Source organism: Salmo salar, chromosome 14, assembly GCF_965601325.2.
Source record: "Salmo salar chromosome 14, fSalSal1, whole genome shotgun sequence".
Lineage (NCBI taxonomy): Eukaryota > Metazoa > Chordata > Actinopteri > Salmoniformes > Salmonidae > Salmo > Salmo salar.
The window spans coordinates 36,075,177-36,089,308 of NC_138304.1; the positions used below are offsets into that span (position 1 = coordinate 36,075,177).

The window sequence follows — 14,132 nt, forward strand, 5'->3', positions numbered from 1 at the left end:
ACACATACAACATTCCTTATGAATACATCTACAACATCCCTAATAAATACAACTACAACATCCCTAATAAATACAACTACAACATACCTAATGGATCCAATATACCTAATGAATACAACTACAACATCCCTAATGAATACAACTACAACATCCCTAATGAATACAACTACAACATCCCTAATGAATACAACTACAACATCCCTAACGAATACAACTACAACATACCTAATGAATACAACTACAACATACCTAATGAATACAACTACAACATACCTAATGAATACACATACAACATTCCTTATGAATACATCTACAACATCCCTAATAAATACAACTACAACATCCCTAATAAATACAACTACAACATACCTAATGGATCCAATATACCTAATGAATACAACTACAACATCCCTAATGAATACAACTACAACATCCCTAATGAATACAACTACAACATCCCTAATGAATACAACTACAACATCCCTAACGAATACAACTATAACAAACCTAATGAATACAACTACAACATACCTAATGGATACAATTACAACATCCCTAATGAATACAACTACAATATACCTGACGAATACAACTACAACATACATAATGAATACAACCACAACATACCTAATGAATTCAGCTACAACATACCTAATGATTACAACTACAACATACCTTATGAATACAACTTAAACACAGCTAATGAATACAACTACAACATACCTAATGAATACCACTTCAGCATACCTAATGAATACACCTACAACATCCCTAATGAATACAACTACAACATCCCTAATAAATACAACTACAACATCCCTAATAAATACAGCTACAACATACCTAATGAATACAACTACAACATCCCTAATGAATACAACTACAACATCCCTAATAAATACAACTACAACATCCCTAATAAATACAGCTACAACATACCTAATGAATACAACTACAACATCCCTAATTAATACAACTACAACATACATAATGAATCCAACATACCTAATGAATACAACTACAACATCCCTAATGAAAACAACTACAACATCCCTAATGAATACAACTACAACATCCCTAATGAATCCAACTACAACATCCCTAATGAATACAACTACAACATCACTAATGATTACAACTACAACATCCCTAATGAATAAAACTACAACCTACCTGATTAATACAACTACAACATACCTAATGAATACAACTACAACATACATGATGAATACAACTACAACATACCTATTGAATACAACTACAGCATACCTAATGATTACATCTTCAACATACCTAATGATGACATCTACAACATACCTAATGAATACAAATACAACATCCCTAATCAATACATCTACAACCTCCCTAATGAATACAACTACAACCTTCCTAATGAATACAACTACAACATCACTAATGATTACAACTACAACATCCCTAATGAATACAACTACAACATACCTAATGAATCCAACAAACCTAATGAATCCAACTACAACATCCCTAATGAATACAACTACAACATCACTAATGAATAAAACTACAACCTGCCTGATTAATACAACTACAACATACCTAATGAATACAACTACAACATACCTAATGGATCCAATATACCTAATGAATACAACTACAACATCCCTAATGAATACAACTACAACATCCCTAATGAATACAACTACAACATCCCTAATGAATACAACTACAACATCCCTAACGAATACAACTACAACATACCTAATGAATACAACTACAACATACCTAATGAATACAACTACAACATACATAATGAATACAACTACAACATACCTAATGAATACACATACAACATTCCTTATGAATACATCTACAACATCCCTAATAAATACAACTACAACATCCCTAATAAATACAACTACAACATACCTAATGGATCCAATATACCTAATGAATACAACTACAACATCCCTAATGAATACAACTACAACATCCCTAATGAATACAACTACAACATCCCTAACGAATACAACTATAACAAACCTAATGAATACAACTACAACATACCTAATGGATACAATTACAACATCCCTAATGAATACAACTACAATATACCTGACGAATACAACTACAACATACATAATGAATACAACCACAACATACCTAATAAATTCAGCTACAACATACCTAATGATTACAACTACAACATACCTTATGAATACAACTTAAACACAGCTAATGAATACAACTACAACATACCTAATGAATACCACTTCAGCATACCTAATGAATACACCTACAACATCCCTAATGAATACAACTACAACATCCCTAATAAATACAACTACAACATCCCTAATAAATACAGCTACAACATACCTAATGAATACAACTACAACATCCCTAATTAATACAACTACAACATACATAATGAATCCAACATACCTAATGAATACAACTACAACATCCCTAATGAAAACAACTACAACATCCCTAATGAATACAACTACAACATCCCTAATGAATACAACTACAACATCCCTAATGAATACAACTACAACATACCCAATGAATACAACTACAACATACCCAATGAATACAATTACAACATACCTGATGAATACAACTACAACATATCTAATGAATACAACTTCAACATCCCTAATGAATACAACTACAACATACATAATGAATACAACTACAACATACATAATGAATACAACTACAATATACCTGATGAATACAACTACAACATACCTAATGGATACAATTACAACATCCCTAATGAATACAACTACAATATACCTGATGAACACAACTACAACATACATAATGAATACAACCACAACATAGCTAATGAATTCAGCTAAAACATACCTAATTATTACAACTACAATTCAATTATGGGTTTCTGGTAACCACTGTGAGACAATCCAGTTCCTCCTCATTGCATCTCCCCATGTTCCGGTTGTTTTGGGATATTCCTGGCTTCAAAAGCACAAACTCATAATTGATTGGACCACAAGTTCCATCCTGGGTTGGAGCCCATTTTGCCATTCCCACTGCCTTCAAGCAGCACAGCCTTACTCAAGTAGTCTTCCTCAGGATGTTAGCAAGATTGTGGATGTCTCTGCTATTCCCACAGAATACCATGACCTCCTGGAAGTGTTCAGTAAGGCACGTGCTACTTCCCTTCCCCCGCACCGTCCTTATGATTGTGCCATTGAACTTCTCCCAGGCACTACACCACCTCGGGGTCGATTGTATTCTCTTTCTGGACCAGAGACCAAAGCTATACAGGAGTCTCTGGCCACTGGGGCCGTCCGTCCCCATCTCCTGCCAGCGCAGGGTTTTTCTTTGTGGAGAAGGACAAGACCCTGCGTCCGTGCATTGACTACCGGGGACTTAATGACATTACTGTTAAAAATCGTTACCCCCCTAACTCTCCTCTGCGTTTGAACCTCTCCAGGGGGCCACCATATTTTCCAAGTTGGACCTTCGAAATGCCTACCACATGGTTCGGGTACGCGAGGGGGATGAGTAGAAGACAGCTTTCAACACAGCCAGTGGACATTATGAGTACCAGGTCATGCCATTTGTACTCACCAACTGTTTTCCAGGCTTTGGTCAATGATGTGCTTCGGGACATGCTAAACCGGTTTGTGTTCATGTACCTTGACGATATCCTGTTTTTGCTCCCGATCTGCACAAGAACATGTTCTTCATGTCAGACAGGTCCTTCAGCGCCTCCTGGAGAACCAACTGTTTGTGAAAGCCGAGAAGTGTGAGTTCCACCGCTCTATCTACAATCACCTTTCTGGGATATGTCATTGCTGAGGGCAATGTTCAGATGGATCCTGGAAAGGTGAAAGCAGTGGTGGATTGGCCTCAACCAACATCCAGGGTGCAGTTGCAACAGTTTCTTGGTTTTACAAACTTCTACCGCCGTTTCATTCGGGACTACAGCACCCTGGCGGCCCCCCTCTCGGCACTCACCTCTCCCAAGGTACCATTTAAATGATCTCCAGCTGTCGACCATGCTTTTGTGGACCTGAAGCATCGGTTCACAACAGCATCCATCTGGACCCCTCGCGTCAATTTGTGGTGGAAGTGGATGCTTCTGATGTTGGAGTGGGGGCCATTCTGTCCCAGGGATCTGCCCAGGACCAGAAACGTCATCCATGTGCCTTCCTGTCCAATCATCTCAATCCTGCAGAAAGGAACTACGATGTTGGCAACCGAGAACTCCTGGTGGTGAAGATGGCTGGAAGGAGCAGAACAGCCATTCCTGGTCTGGACCGACCATAAAAACCTGGAATATCTCTATACAGCCAAGCGCCTCAACTGCAGGCAGGCCCAGTGGGCCCTCCTGTTCACCAGATATAACTTCACCATCTCCTACCGCCCAAGCTCAAAGAATGTTAAGCCTAACGCCCTCTCCCGCCCATACAGTTCCACTGCCACACCCTCAACCTCTGAGACCATTCTTCCTACCTCATGCCTTGCTGCCACTGTGGATTGGGGTATTCAGAACCTGGTCCGTGAGGCACAACACTCTCAGCCTGGAGCTGAAGGGGGCCTGGCTAACCGGCTGTTTGTCCCTAATCCAGTCCGGTCCCAGGTCCTGGAATGGGCTCATTCCTCCAGGCTGACCTGTCATCCAGGGTCCCGTCGTACACTAGCCTTCCTCCGACAACGTTTCTGGTGGCCCACAATGTTTCCTGACGTCTCTGTGTGTGCTCAGAACAAGACTCCACGGCAAGCTCCTTCTGGCCTCCTTCAGTCACTACCGGTCCCTCATCGTCCCTGGTCTCATACATCTCTAGACTTTGTCACTGGGCTCCCTCCGTCTGATAGCAACACTGTCATTCTGACGGTAGTCGATCGGTTCTCCAAGGCCGCCCATTTCATCCCTCTCCCTAAACTACCTTCTGCCAAGGAGACGGCCCAGCTTATGGTGCAGCATGTCTTCCGGATCCATGGACTCCCGGGAGACATGGTCTCCGATCGGGGTTCTCGTCTCAGTTCTGGAAGGCATTCAGCCCCCTTATTGGATTGTCGGCCAGCCTGTCATTCGGATTCCATCCCCAAACTAACGGTCAGTCAGAACGAGCCAACCAAGACCTGGGGACTACCTTAAGGTGCCTGGTCTCAACCAACCCCACTACCTGGAGCCGTCAACTGGTCTGGATGGAGTATGCCCGGAACACCCTTCCCAGTTCTGCCATGGGACTCTCCCCTTTCGAGTGCTCCATGGGGTATCAGCCTCCACTCTTCCCGGAACAAGAGCAGGAGGTCAGTGTACCCTCGGCCCAGATGTTTGTCCGCCACTGTCGACGTACCTGGAGAAGAGCCAAGGCAGCTATTCTTAAGAGCAACTCCAGGTATCATCGACAAGCTGACCGTCGCCCGACCCCAGCTCCCCACTACCGCATTGGGTAGAGGGTATGGCTTTCCATTCGGGATCTGCCCTTTCGGGTAGAGTCCTGAGTTCCACTGCTATCCGTCTTGTGTTACCCCGTACCCTCCATATTCACCCTACCTTCCATGTGTCTAGGATTAAGCCCGTGTCTCACAATCCTTTGTCTCCAACCCCAGTGTATTTATCCCTGTGTTTCCTGTCTTTGTGCCAGTTCGTCTTGTAAGTTTAGTCAAGTCAACCAGCGTTTTTTCCCATTCTCCTTTTTCTAGTCCTCCCGGTTTTGACCCTTGCCTGTTTCTGGACTCTGTACCCACCTGCCTGACCATTCTGCCTGCCTTGACCACGAGCCTGTCTGCCACTCTTTGCCAGATCTTTACTCTAATCTGGTTTTGAGCTTTTGCCTGTCCACGACCATTCTTTTGCCAACCCCTTTGTCTTATTAAACATTGTAAGACTCTAACCATCTGCCTCCTGTGTCTGCATCTCCTCTCGCCTTGTGCCTTGATAGTACTTCACAGTACATTTTTTTTAAATCTGATATTGACAAGATCAGAGATGTACTGTATGTAACAAATCAACGTTTATTGGTCGCGTACACAGATTAGCAGATGTTACAGCAGGTGTACTGAAATGCTTGTGTTTCTAGCTCCTAAAGTGCAGTAATAATACAAATACGCAAAAAATCCAGAAAGTCCAAAACAAGAAAGAAATGCATTCCCTATACAGTAGACATGTATCCAAAATGAAGCTACAGTACATTACGAAAATTGCATTGGCCTATACAGTACTGCAATATATGCAATTTACATAGCTGACACTGATATCCAAAGTGACAACAGTCCACACATTTTGGTATGTGGCCCCGGTGGGAATCGAACCCACAACTCTGGCTAGTGTCGTGCTCTAATGAACTAAGCCACTACAGGACCACTACAATACTGTGAAATAGAATACAGGTGGACCGTGCCACTCTCCTTCAGGTCATGGATGAATCCAGACCTATATCCAGCTTGTTTTTTCTCCAGGTACATGAACAATGAGGATATTTACTGCAATTTTGATGAGAACCTGTTGCCAAATGCTCAAGATAGGCTTGACGCTGTCACATTCTTGGAAATGAGCGGACCAAGGCGCAGCGTGAGTATAGTTCCACATATTTATTTAAGTGAAACTAACAAAGCAACATAACAAAACTTACAAAGACTGTGAGGACGTAGTGCCCAAACACACTAATAATCAATCAATATCCCACAAAACACAGGTGGCGAAATAACTACCTACAGTGAGGGAAAAAAGTATTTGATCCCCTGCTGATTTTGTACATTTGCACACTGACAAAGAAATTATCAATCTATAATTTTAATGGTAGGTTTATTTGAACAGTGAGAGACAGAATAACAACAAAAGAATCCAGAAAAACGCATGTCAAAAATGTTATAAAATGATTTGCATTTTAATGAGGGAAATAAGTATTTGACCCCTCTGCAAAACATGACTTAGTACTTGGTGGCAAAACCCTTGCTGGCAATCACAGAGGTCAGACGTTTCTTGTAGGCCACCAGGTTTGCACACATCACAGGAGGGATTTTGTCCCACTCCTCTTTGCAGATCTTCTCCAAGTCATTAAGGTTTCGAGGCTGACGTTTGGCAACTTGAACCTTCAGCTTCCTCCACAGATTTTCTATGGGATTAAGGTCTGGAGACTGGCTAGGCCACTCCAGGACCTTAATGTGCTTCTTCTTGAGCCACTCCTTTGTTGCCTTGGCCATGTGTTTTGGGTCATTGTCATGCTGGAATACCCATCCACGACCCATTTTCAATGCCCTGGCTGAGGGAAGGAGGTTCTCACCCAAGATTTGACGATACATGGCCCCGTCCATCGTCCCTTTGATGCGATGAAGTTGTCCTGTCCCCTTAGCAGAAAAACACCCCCAAAACATAATGTTTCCACCTCCATGTTTGATGGTGGGGATGGTGTTCTTGGGGTCATAGGCAGCATTCCTCCTCCTCCAAACACGGTGAGTTGAGTTGATGCCAAAAGCTCCATTTTGGTCTCATCTGACCACAACACTTTCACCCAGTTGTCCTCTGAATCATTCAGATGTTCATTGGCAAACTTCAGACGGGCATGTATATGTGCTTTCTTGAGCAGGTGGACCTTACGGGCGCTGCAGGATTTCAGTCCTTCACGGCGTAGTGTGTTACCAATTGTTTTCTTGGTGACTATGGTCCCAGCTGCCTTGAGATCATTGACAAGATCCTCCTGTGTAGTTCTGGGCTGATTCCTCACCGTTCTCATGATCATTGCAACTCCACAAGGTGAGATCTTGCATGGAGCCCCAGGCCGAGGGAGATTGACAGTTCTTTTGTGTTTCTTCCATTTGCGAATAATCGCACCAACTGTTGTCACCTTCTCACCAAGCTGCTTGGCGATGGTCTTGTAGCCCATTCCAGCCTTGTGTAGGTCTACAATCTTGTCCCTGACATCCTTGGAGAGCTCTTTGGTCTTGGCCATGGTGGAGAGTTTGGAATCTGATTGATTGATTGCTTCTGTGGACAGGTGTCTTTTATACAGGTAACAAGCTGAGATTAGGAGCAGCTCTTACCTGTATAAAAGACACCTGGGAGACAGAAATCTTTCTGATTGAGAGGGGGGTCAAATACTTATTTCCCTCATTAAAAGGCAAATCAATTTATAACATTTTTGACATGCATTTTTCTGGATTTTTTTGTTGTTATTCTGTCTCTCACTGTTCAAATAAACCTACCATTAAAATTATAGACTGATCATTTCTTTGTCAGTGGGCAAATGTACAAAATCAGCAGGGGATCAAATACTTTTTTCCCTCACTGTAAATATAATCCCCAATCAGAGGCAACGATAAACAGCTGCCTCTAATTGGGAACCATATTAGCACCAACATAGAAATAAACATACTAGATCACCCCCTAGTCACACGCTGACCTACTACACCATAGAGAACCAAGGGCTCTCTATGGTCAGGGCGTGACAGTACCCCCCCCCCCCCAAAGGTGCGGACTCCAGTCAGCAAAACCTGAAACCAAATGGGGAGGGTAGGGGGGTGATTAGTGTCGGTGGCGGCTCCGGTGCAGGTCGTAGCCCCTGCCCAGACCCCCGATCCGGCCATCGCGCCGGGCTGAACACCGTGCCTGGACATAGGCGCAAAGGAGGACTCTGGCCATGGAGCTGGGTTAAACGCCATGCCTGGACTGGGCACCAGCGCAAAGGAGGGCTCCGGCCATGGAGCTGGGTTGGACGCCATGCCTGGACTGGGCACCGGCGCAGAAGAAGACTCCGGCCATGGAGCGGGACTAGACGCCGTGCCTGGACTGGGCATCGGCGCAGAGGAAGGCTCCCGCCATGGAGCGGGACTGGACATCATGCCTGGACTGGCCACCAACATAGAGGAAGGCTCCCGCCCTGGAGCTGGACTAGACGCCTGGACTGGGCACTGGCGCAGAAGAAGGCTCCGGCCTTGGAGCTGGACTGGACGCCTTGCCTGGAAGCTCCGGACCGTTGACCGTCGCTGGAGGTTCCGGACCGTGGACCGTCGCTGGAGGTTCCGGACCATGGACCGTCGCTGGAGGTTCCGGACTGTGGACCGTCGCAGGAGGTTCCGGACTGGGTAACGTCGCCGGAAGCTCTGGACTGGGAAACGTCGCCGGAAGCTCTGGACTGGGAAACGTCGCAGGAAGCTCTGGACTGGGAATGCGCACTGGAGGCCTAGTGCATGGAGCTGGTACAGGTGGCACTGGACGGGTGACACACACTTCAGGGCGAGTGCGGGGAATAGGCACAGGACGTACCGGACTGGGGAGGCGCACTGGAGGCCTGATGCGTGGAGCAAGTACAGGTGGCACCGGACTGGTGACACGCACTTCAGGACGAGTGCGAGGAGCAGGCACAGGATGTACCGGACTGGGGACATGCACTTCAGGGCGAGTGCGAGGAGCAGACACAGGACGTACCGGACTGGGGACACGCACTTCAGGGCGAGTGCGAGGAGCAGGCACAGGATGTACTGGACTGGGGAGGCGCACTCGAGGCCTGATGCGTGGGGCTGGCACAGGTTGCACCGGACTGGTGACACGCTCTTCAGGGCGAGTGCGAGGAGCAGGCACAGGACGTACCGGACTGGGGAGGCGCACTGGAGGCCAGATGCGTGGAGCCAACACAGGTTTCACCAGACTGCTAACCGGATCTTCTGGTCGAATGTTGAGGAGAACACACTTACACAACATCTCTCTCATAACTTCTCCATTGCCTCACTGACAGTCTCTGGCTCTTCCCGCGGCTCAGCCGCCAGCTCCATGTGCCCCCCCCCCAAAAAAATCTTGGGGTTTCTGTGGCCGTGGTCTGACGATACGCTCCTCCAGAGTTTGCCATTCAGGCTCTGGCACTCTTCTCAGCTCGACCGGCCACCCCTTGCGCCCCCCCCCAAAAAAATATTGGGGTTGTCCTTGGGCTTTCTGTGGCCGCGAACCCTGGCGTCGTCGCTGTCCTCCATTGTTACCTTCCGTCTGCCGCCAAGGAAGGGTTTCGCATCCACCCATCACTTCTTCCCATGTCCAAAACTCCTTTACCTGGTGAACACGCTGCTTGGTCCTGGTTTGGTAGGATATTCTGTCACGTTCTTGGAAATGAGCGGACCAAGGCGCAGCGTGAGTATAGTTCCACATATTTATTTAAGTGAAACTAACAAAACAAAATAACAAAACTTACAAAGACTGTGAGGACGTAGTGCCCAAACCCACTAACAATCAATCAATATCCCACAAAACACAGATGGGGAAATAACTAACTAAATATGATCCCCAATCAGAGGCAACGATAAAGAGCTGCCTCTAATTGGGAACCATATTAGCACCAACATAGAAATAAACATACTAGATCACCCCCTAGTCACCCCCTAGGGCGTGACAGACGCAAACTAGTGCCTGCTAAACATGATGTTTCTTTCATTTCATAACATTGTGAAAGATGCCTTCAATGGTCACTCATGAGGTAGACATTTTGGAAATTTGATGTTCAGTGCATTTTTATGGGTAGTGCAAATGTATTGTCTAATGTGAAACAGTAATGTACTGCAATTTACAGTACTGTTGCATACCACATTCAAAGGGCAATTTAAAAAAAACTAGCTTACATTTTTTGCTATTAGATGAACTGGTTGTTCATTATATTTCACAGTAAACTTATATTTTGGATCAATGGTTGTGGGGTGAAATATGTCTACAAACAAAAAAAATGCACAATGAAAGGTTTTAAATGTAAGATGCAACAAGTGTTACCACTTTGGAGTTTTGTACTACGAGTTTTGAAAATTCACCACATACTGTATTGTAAATAAACAAAAAATTGTGACTTCAGTACATACCAGTCTGCTACCAGACGAGAGAGCGATTGGGTGTGTGTGTGTATGCGTGAGTGTTGGCTCATGTGTTTGCATGTCACTTGTCTATATGTATGTTTAGGACACTTGTCATTTCTCATCACACAGTTGAACGCTACAATCCTGACGCAATTGAAACAACGGCTAGGCTAGATGAATATTGATCATGAGATTGCCCTCTATCTATGGGCTAGCAGAAAAGATGAGTCAGAACCCTGGTGTCCATTCAGCAGCGGTGTGCGGGGGAGCCAACCCTGGACAGCAGGATCATTACTCAGCTGGATCCCAGGTCTCAGGGGTGGCCGGCTGAGCTTTGACTGATGCTGCTGCTGACAACAACCCTGCACCTCATCTATCTGGACCTGGGTCGTATTTTCTAGGCACCAAATGGAAGAAAACGGACAAACAGGGAGGGACTCCAGAATCTTGTCCAATAAGAAATCCTCTTTTTTCCGTTGCAAAAGATTTTGCTACGGTGTGCACTAATGAATACAACCTTGGCGATAGCAGAAACATCTTCTATACATAGCATAAATGACCAGTCTTTACCATTCACGTTTGTCTGTAAATATTTGTAGACATAGGTCATACTTCAGAAACAGTTGTCTGACTTGTCAGACTACTCTATAACCTCCTCTGTCTCTATCCAATGGCTTCTGTTTATGTACAAACCATATTCAAGGGTCACACTGTGTCATAATGTACAGTACCAATTCCTCCCACAGTGAACAAAATCGAATGGAAACTCTTCTTCACGATTGACAGCAGAACTGATTTGATCATATCAATGTAATAAGATGAGAGAAAAGTGGTGACAGGTATATGTACTGTATATCCAACAGTCCTTACAACAGTCATTTCATTACTTATTTTACAGACAATATCATTCACCCTCTGAGACACCCACATCCAAAATACCTTTAATCAACTACAGTGCCGAGGATACAGAGGATTCGTCTTATAATAATGTAGGCACTTGTATTTGTCCTATTTCACACATGTAAAAGCATGTATAATACCCATGTGTGAATTGGAAATGTGTTTTTGCATATCCCAACTCCCCCTGAGACACCCTCAGAGAGTGGGGTTACGGCCAGGGTCTGCCATTATCAACGGCGACCCTGGAGCACTCTGGGTTAAGTGCCTTGCTCAAGCGCACATTGACAGATGTTTCACCACCTTGTCTATTTTGGATTCAAACTAGAAACCTTTTGGTTAATGGCCCAACTCTCTTACCGCTAGGCTACCTGTCACCCGCATTTGTCTTGGGACGAATGATAATTGGTAATATAATACTCAACCAGATGATTCAGCCTTCATTCAATTCAATTCAATTTCATTCCATTCATTGGTAAATAGATGTCTTGAAATAAACCAAGAGGCAAAAGGATGGATAAATAATTACTCTTCACCTAAAGATGCTTTCATCTACAGAGGTTTACATCCTTCATTCACTCTGAAACAACAACAGCCTATGAATCTCAGTTGTTTGACAGAAATTAGAAAGGGATAGTCAGTTGTGTCACAGCAGTGAGATAGGCAGTATTGATCCAGTTTATGCTGTAATGACTAGAAATCCTATTGAAACCAGGAGACCACAACAGACATCTCGGGTTCTAATGCAACCTTTATGCAGGTGGTGGGGTGGACATGTTATATTTCAACCCAATACTGTAGGCCTATAGACATTATATATGTATAGTTTACAGATAGAGACATGGATTTGTGTAAAGTGATTGAAAACAAATGTTGCCTCTGTTTAAATGGTAGATCTCCTGAAGAAATTGATATTTCAAGGAATGAAACAGGCTGGATGGGGCTGAAATCCCGAGGGTGTTGCGGTAACCCAAATACCGGCTCCCCTGTCATATAGCCTGCAATGCAATAGGAATGTGCGTTGAAAATAAGATGGAGACGAGCTCGAGCTCCTGGCTACGAGATGATCAGGGACGCCACAGTGCGTGCGTCCTCTGGGAAAACAAAACGTGACGGGGATGGACACGACTGAGGATAAATTGGCCGTGACAGGACATCCCCAAGGTTAACAGGAGATTGGATTATTTCTAGCCCTAGTATTAGTAATGAATTTGACGTGTTGTGCTTGGCTGCTACTCGTTGAACCTACCTGCCAACGAAGTTCTCCAACACCGAGCTCTTGCCAGCGCTCTGTCCGCCGACTACCGCGATCTGTGGCAGGTCAAGATTGCAGCTCTGACCGATGCCGCTGAAAGCGTCCTGGAGTTTATTGACCAGCGGGATCAAATCCTCCATTCCTCGGTTACCCATGGTGCTAGCGGGCGGGGGGCGCTCAAGATGAGAGAGAAGGAAGAGAGAAGGCAGGGGGATGTGGTGATATATTTAGTCCAGGGCTACCGTGCTTGTTGATGTAGTGAAGTCATCTAGCCGCGCAATGCCCCGAGCCAAGCAAGGGTCGATTCGACTGAGGAGAGACAGGGAAAGCGAGGCAGTCAGAGTAGGATTGCGCAGTTGTTTGCCTCCAACACCGCACACACACCATTATTTTCAAGGGCATTTGGGGAATGAGGTCCTGTTAAAATCCGCCTCTAAAAGCCATCTATAAAGCCGTGCAAATTTGTAGACATAATTCCATAGATTACATGCATCAAGAGGAAAAATAACCTACACCAAATGATACGCGTTGCATCGAATATTATGTTTTGCTTACAGGCAACACGTTAATAATAAATACATCGACATAATTCATTCTATTAATTTTCTATAACCATGTCTCATTTAGACCTACCCTTTCTCGAGGATTCCTTGTCGTTTTGAATGTCCGAGCGACAAAATCGGTCGCTGTCCAGTGCTGAATCTGAACAACAGGCAGATCCAATCCAAGGTCCGGATCGAAACGCGATTATGGATTATACAAGCAACGCCACCTGCTGTAAATGAGCATCGGTTAAATGTTGATGTCCTGTGCTATAATAATGTTTTGCTCTGGTCGTTTTGCTCGGATGGAGTCAAAGCTTCATTCTGAATGAACCTAAATTCGCCTCTATAACGGATTAATCATATATTTTTATGCAACCGCGATAATTGCGAGGAGGCGCTGCGTTTGGTGTTCAGATTGACATATGAAATGCCCAATGACAGCAGGGGAGCTGTCGTCGCGGTAGGCCTATAGGCAGGGCGCATACAGGTTAGGTATAACAAACCCGCCCCCTGTGCCATCGTGCCATGTTTGCGGTCATGACTCACGGCTGCGCATTACGCACTGAGCAGGATTGGATGCGCTCCTTCAGTCCCCTACAGTGAGAGCAAAAATAACATGTCGAATATTTGAATTTGAGGGACAC

The 14,132-nt window shown here is 44.7% G+C and overlaps 1 protein-coding gene across 1 annotated transcript in view; it reads right to left on the minus strand.

Annotated features, from left to right (window-relative positions):
* The window catches only part of LOC106569416 (dynamin-3), a 53,109-nt gene extending 39,193 nt beyond the window's left edge, over nt 1-13,916 (minus strand). Inside the window, exons 1-2 of the mRNA XM_014140756.3 lie at nt 13,577-13,916; nt 12,938-13,252 (exon numbers count right to left, since the gene is read on the minus strand). Of these exons, the coding sequence (XP_013996231.1) occupies nt 12,938-13,098 (161 nt within the window). The 5' untranslated portion in view covers nt 13,099-13,252; nt 13,577-13,916. The remainder of the gene's footprint in view (nt 1-12,937; nt 13,253-13,576) is intronic.
* Nucleotides 13,917-14,132: the final 216 nt, after the last annotated feature.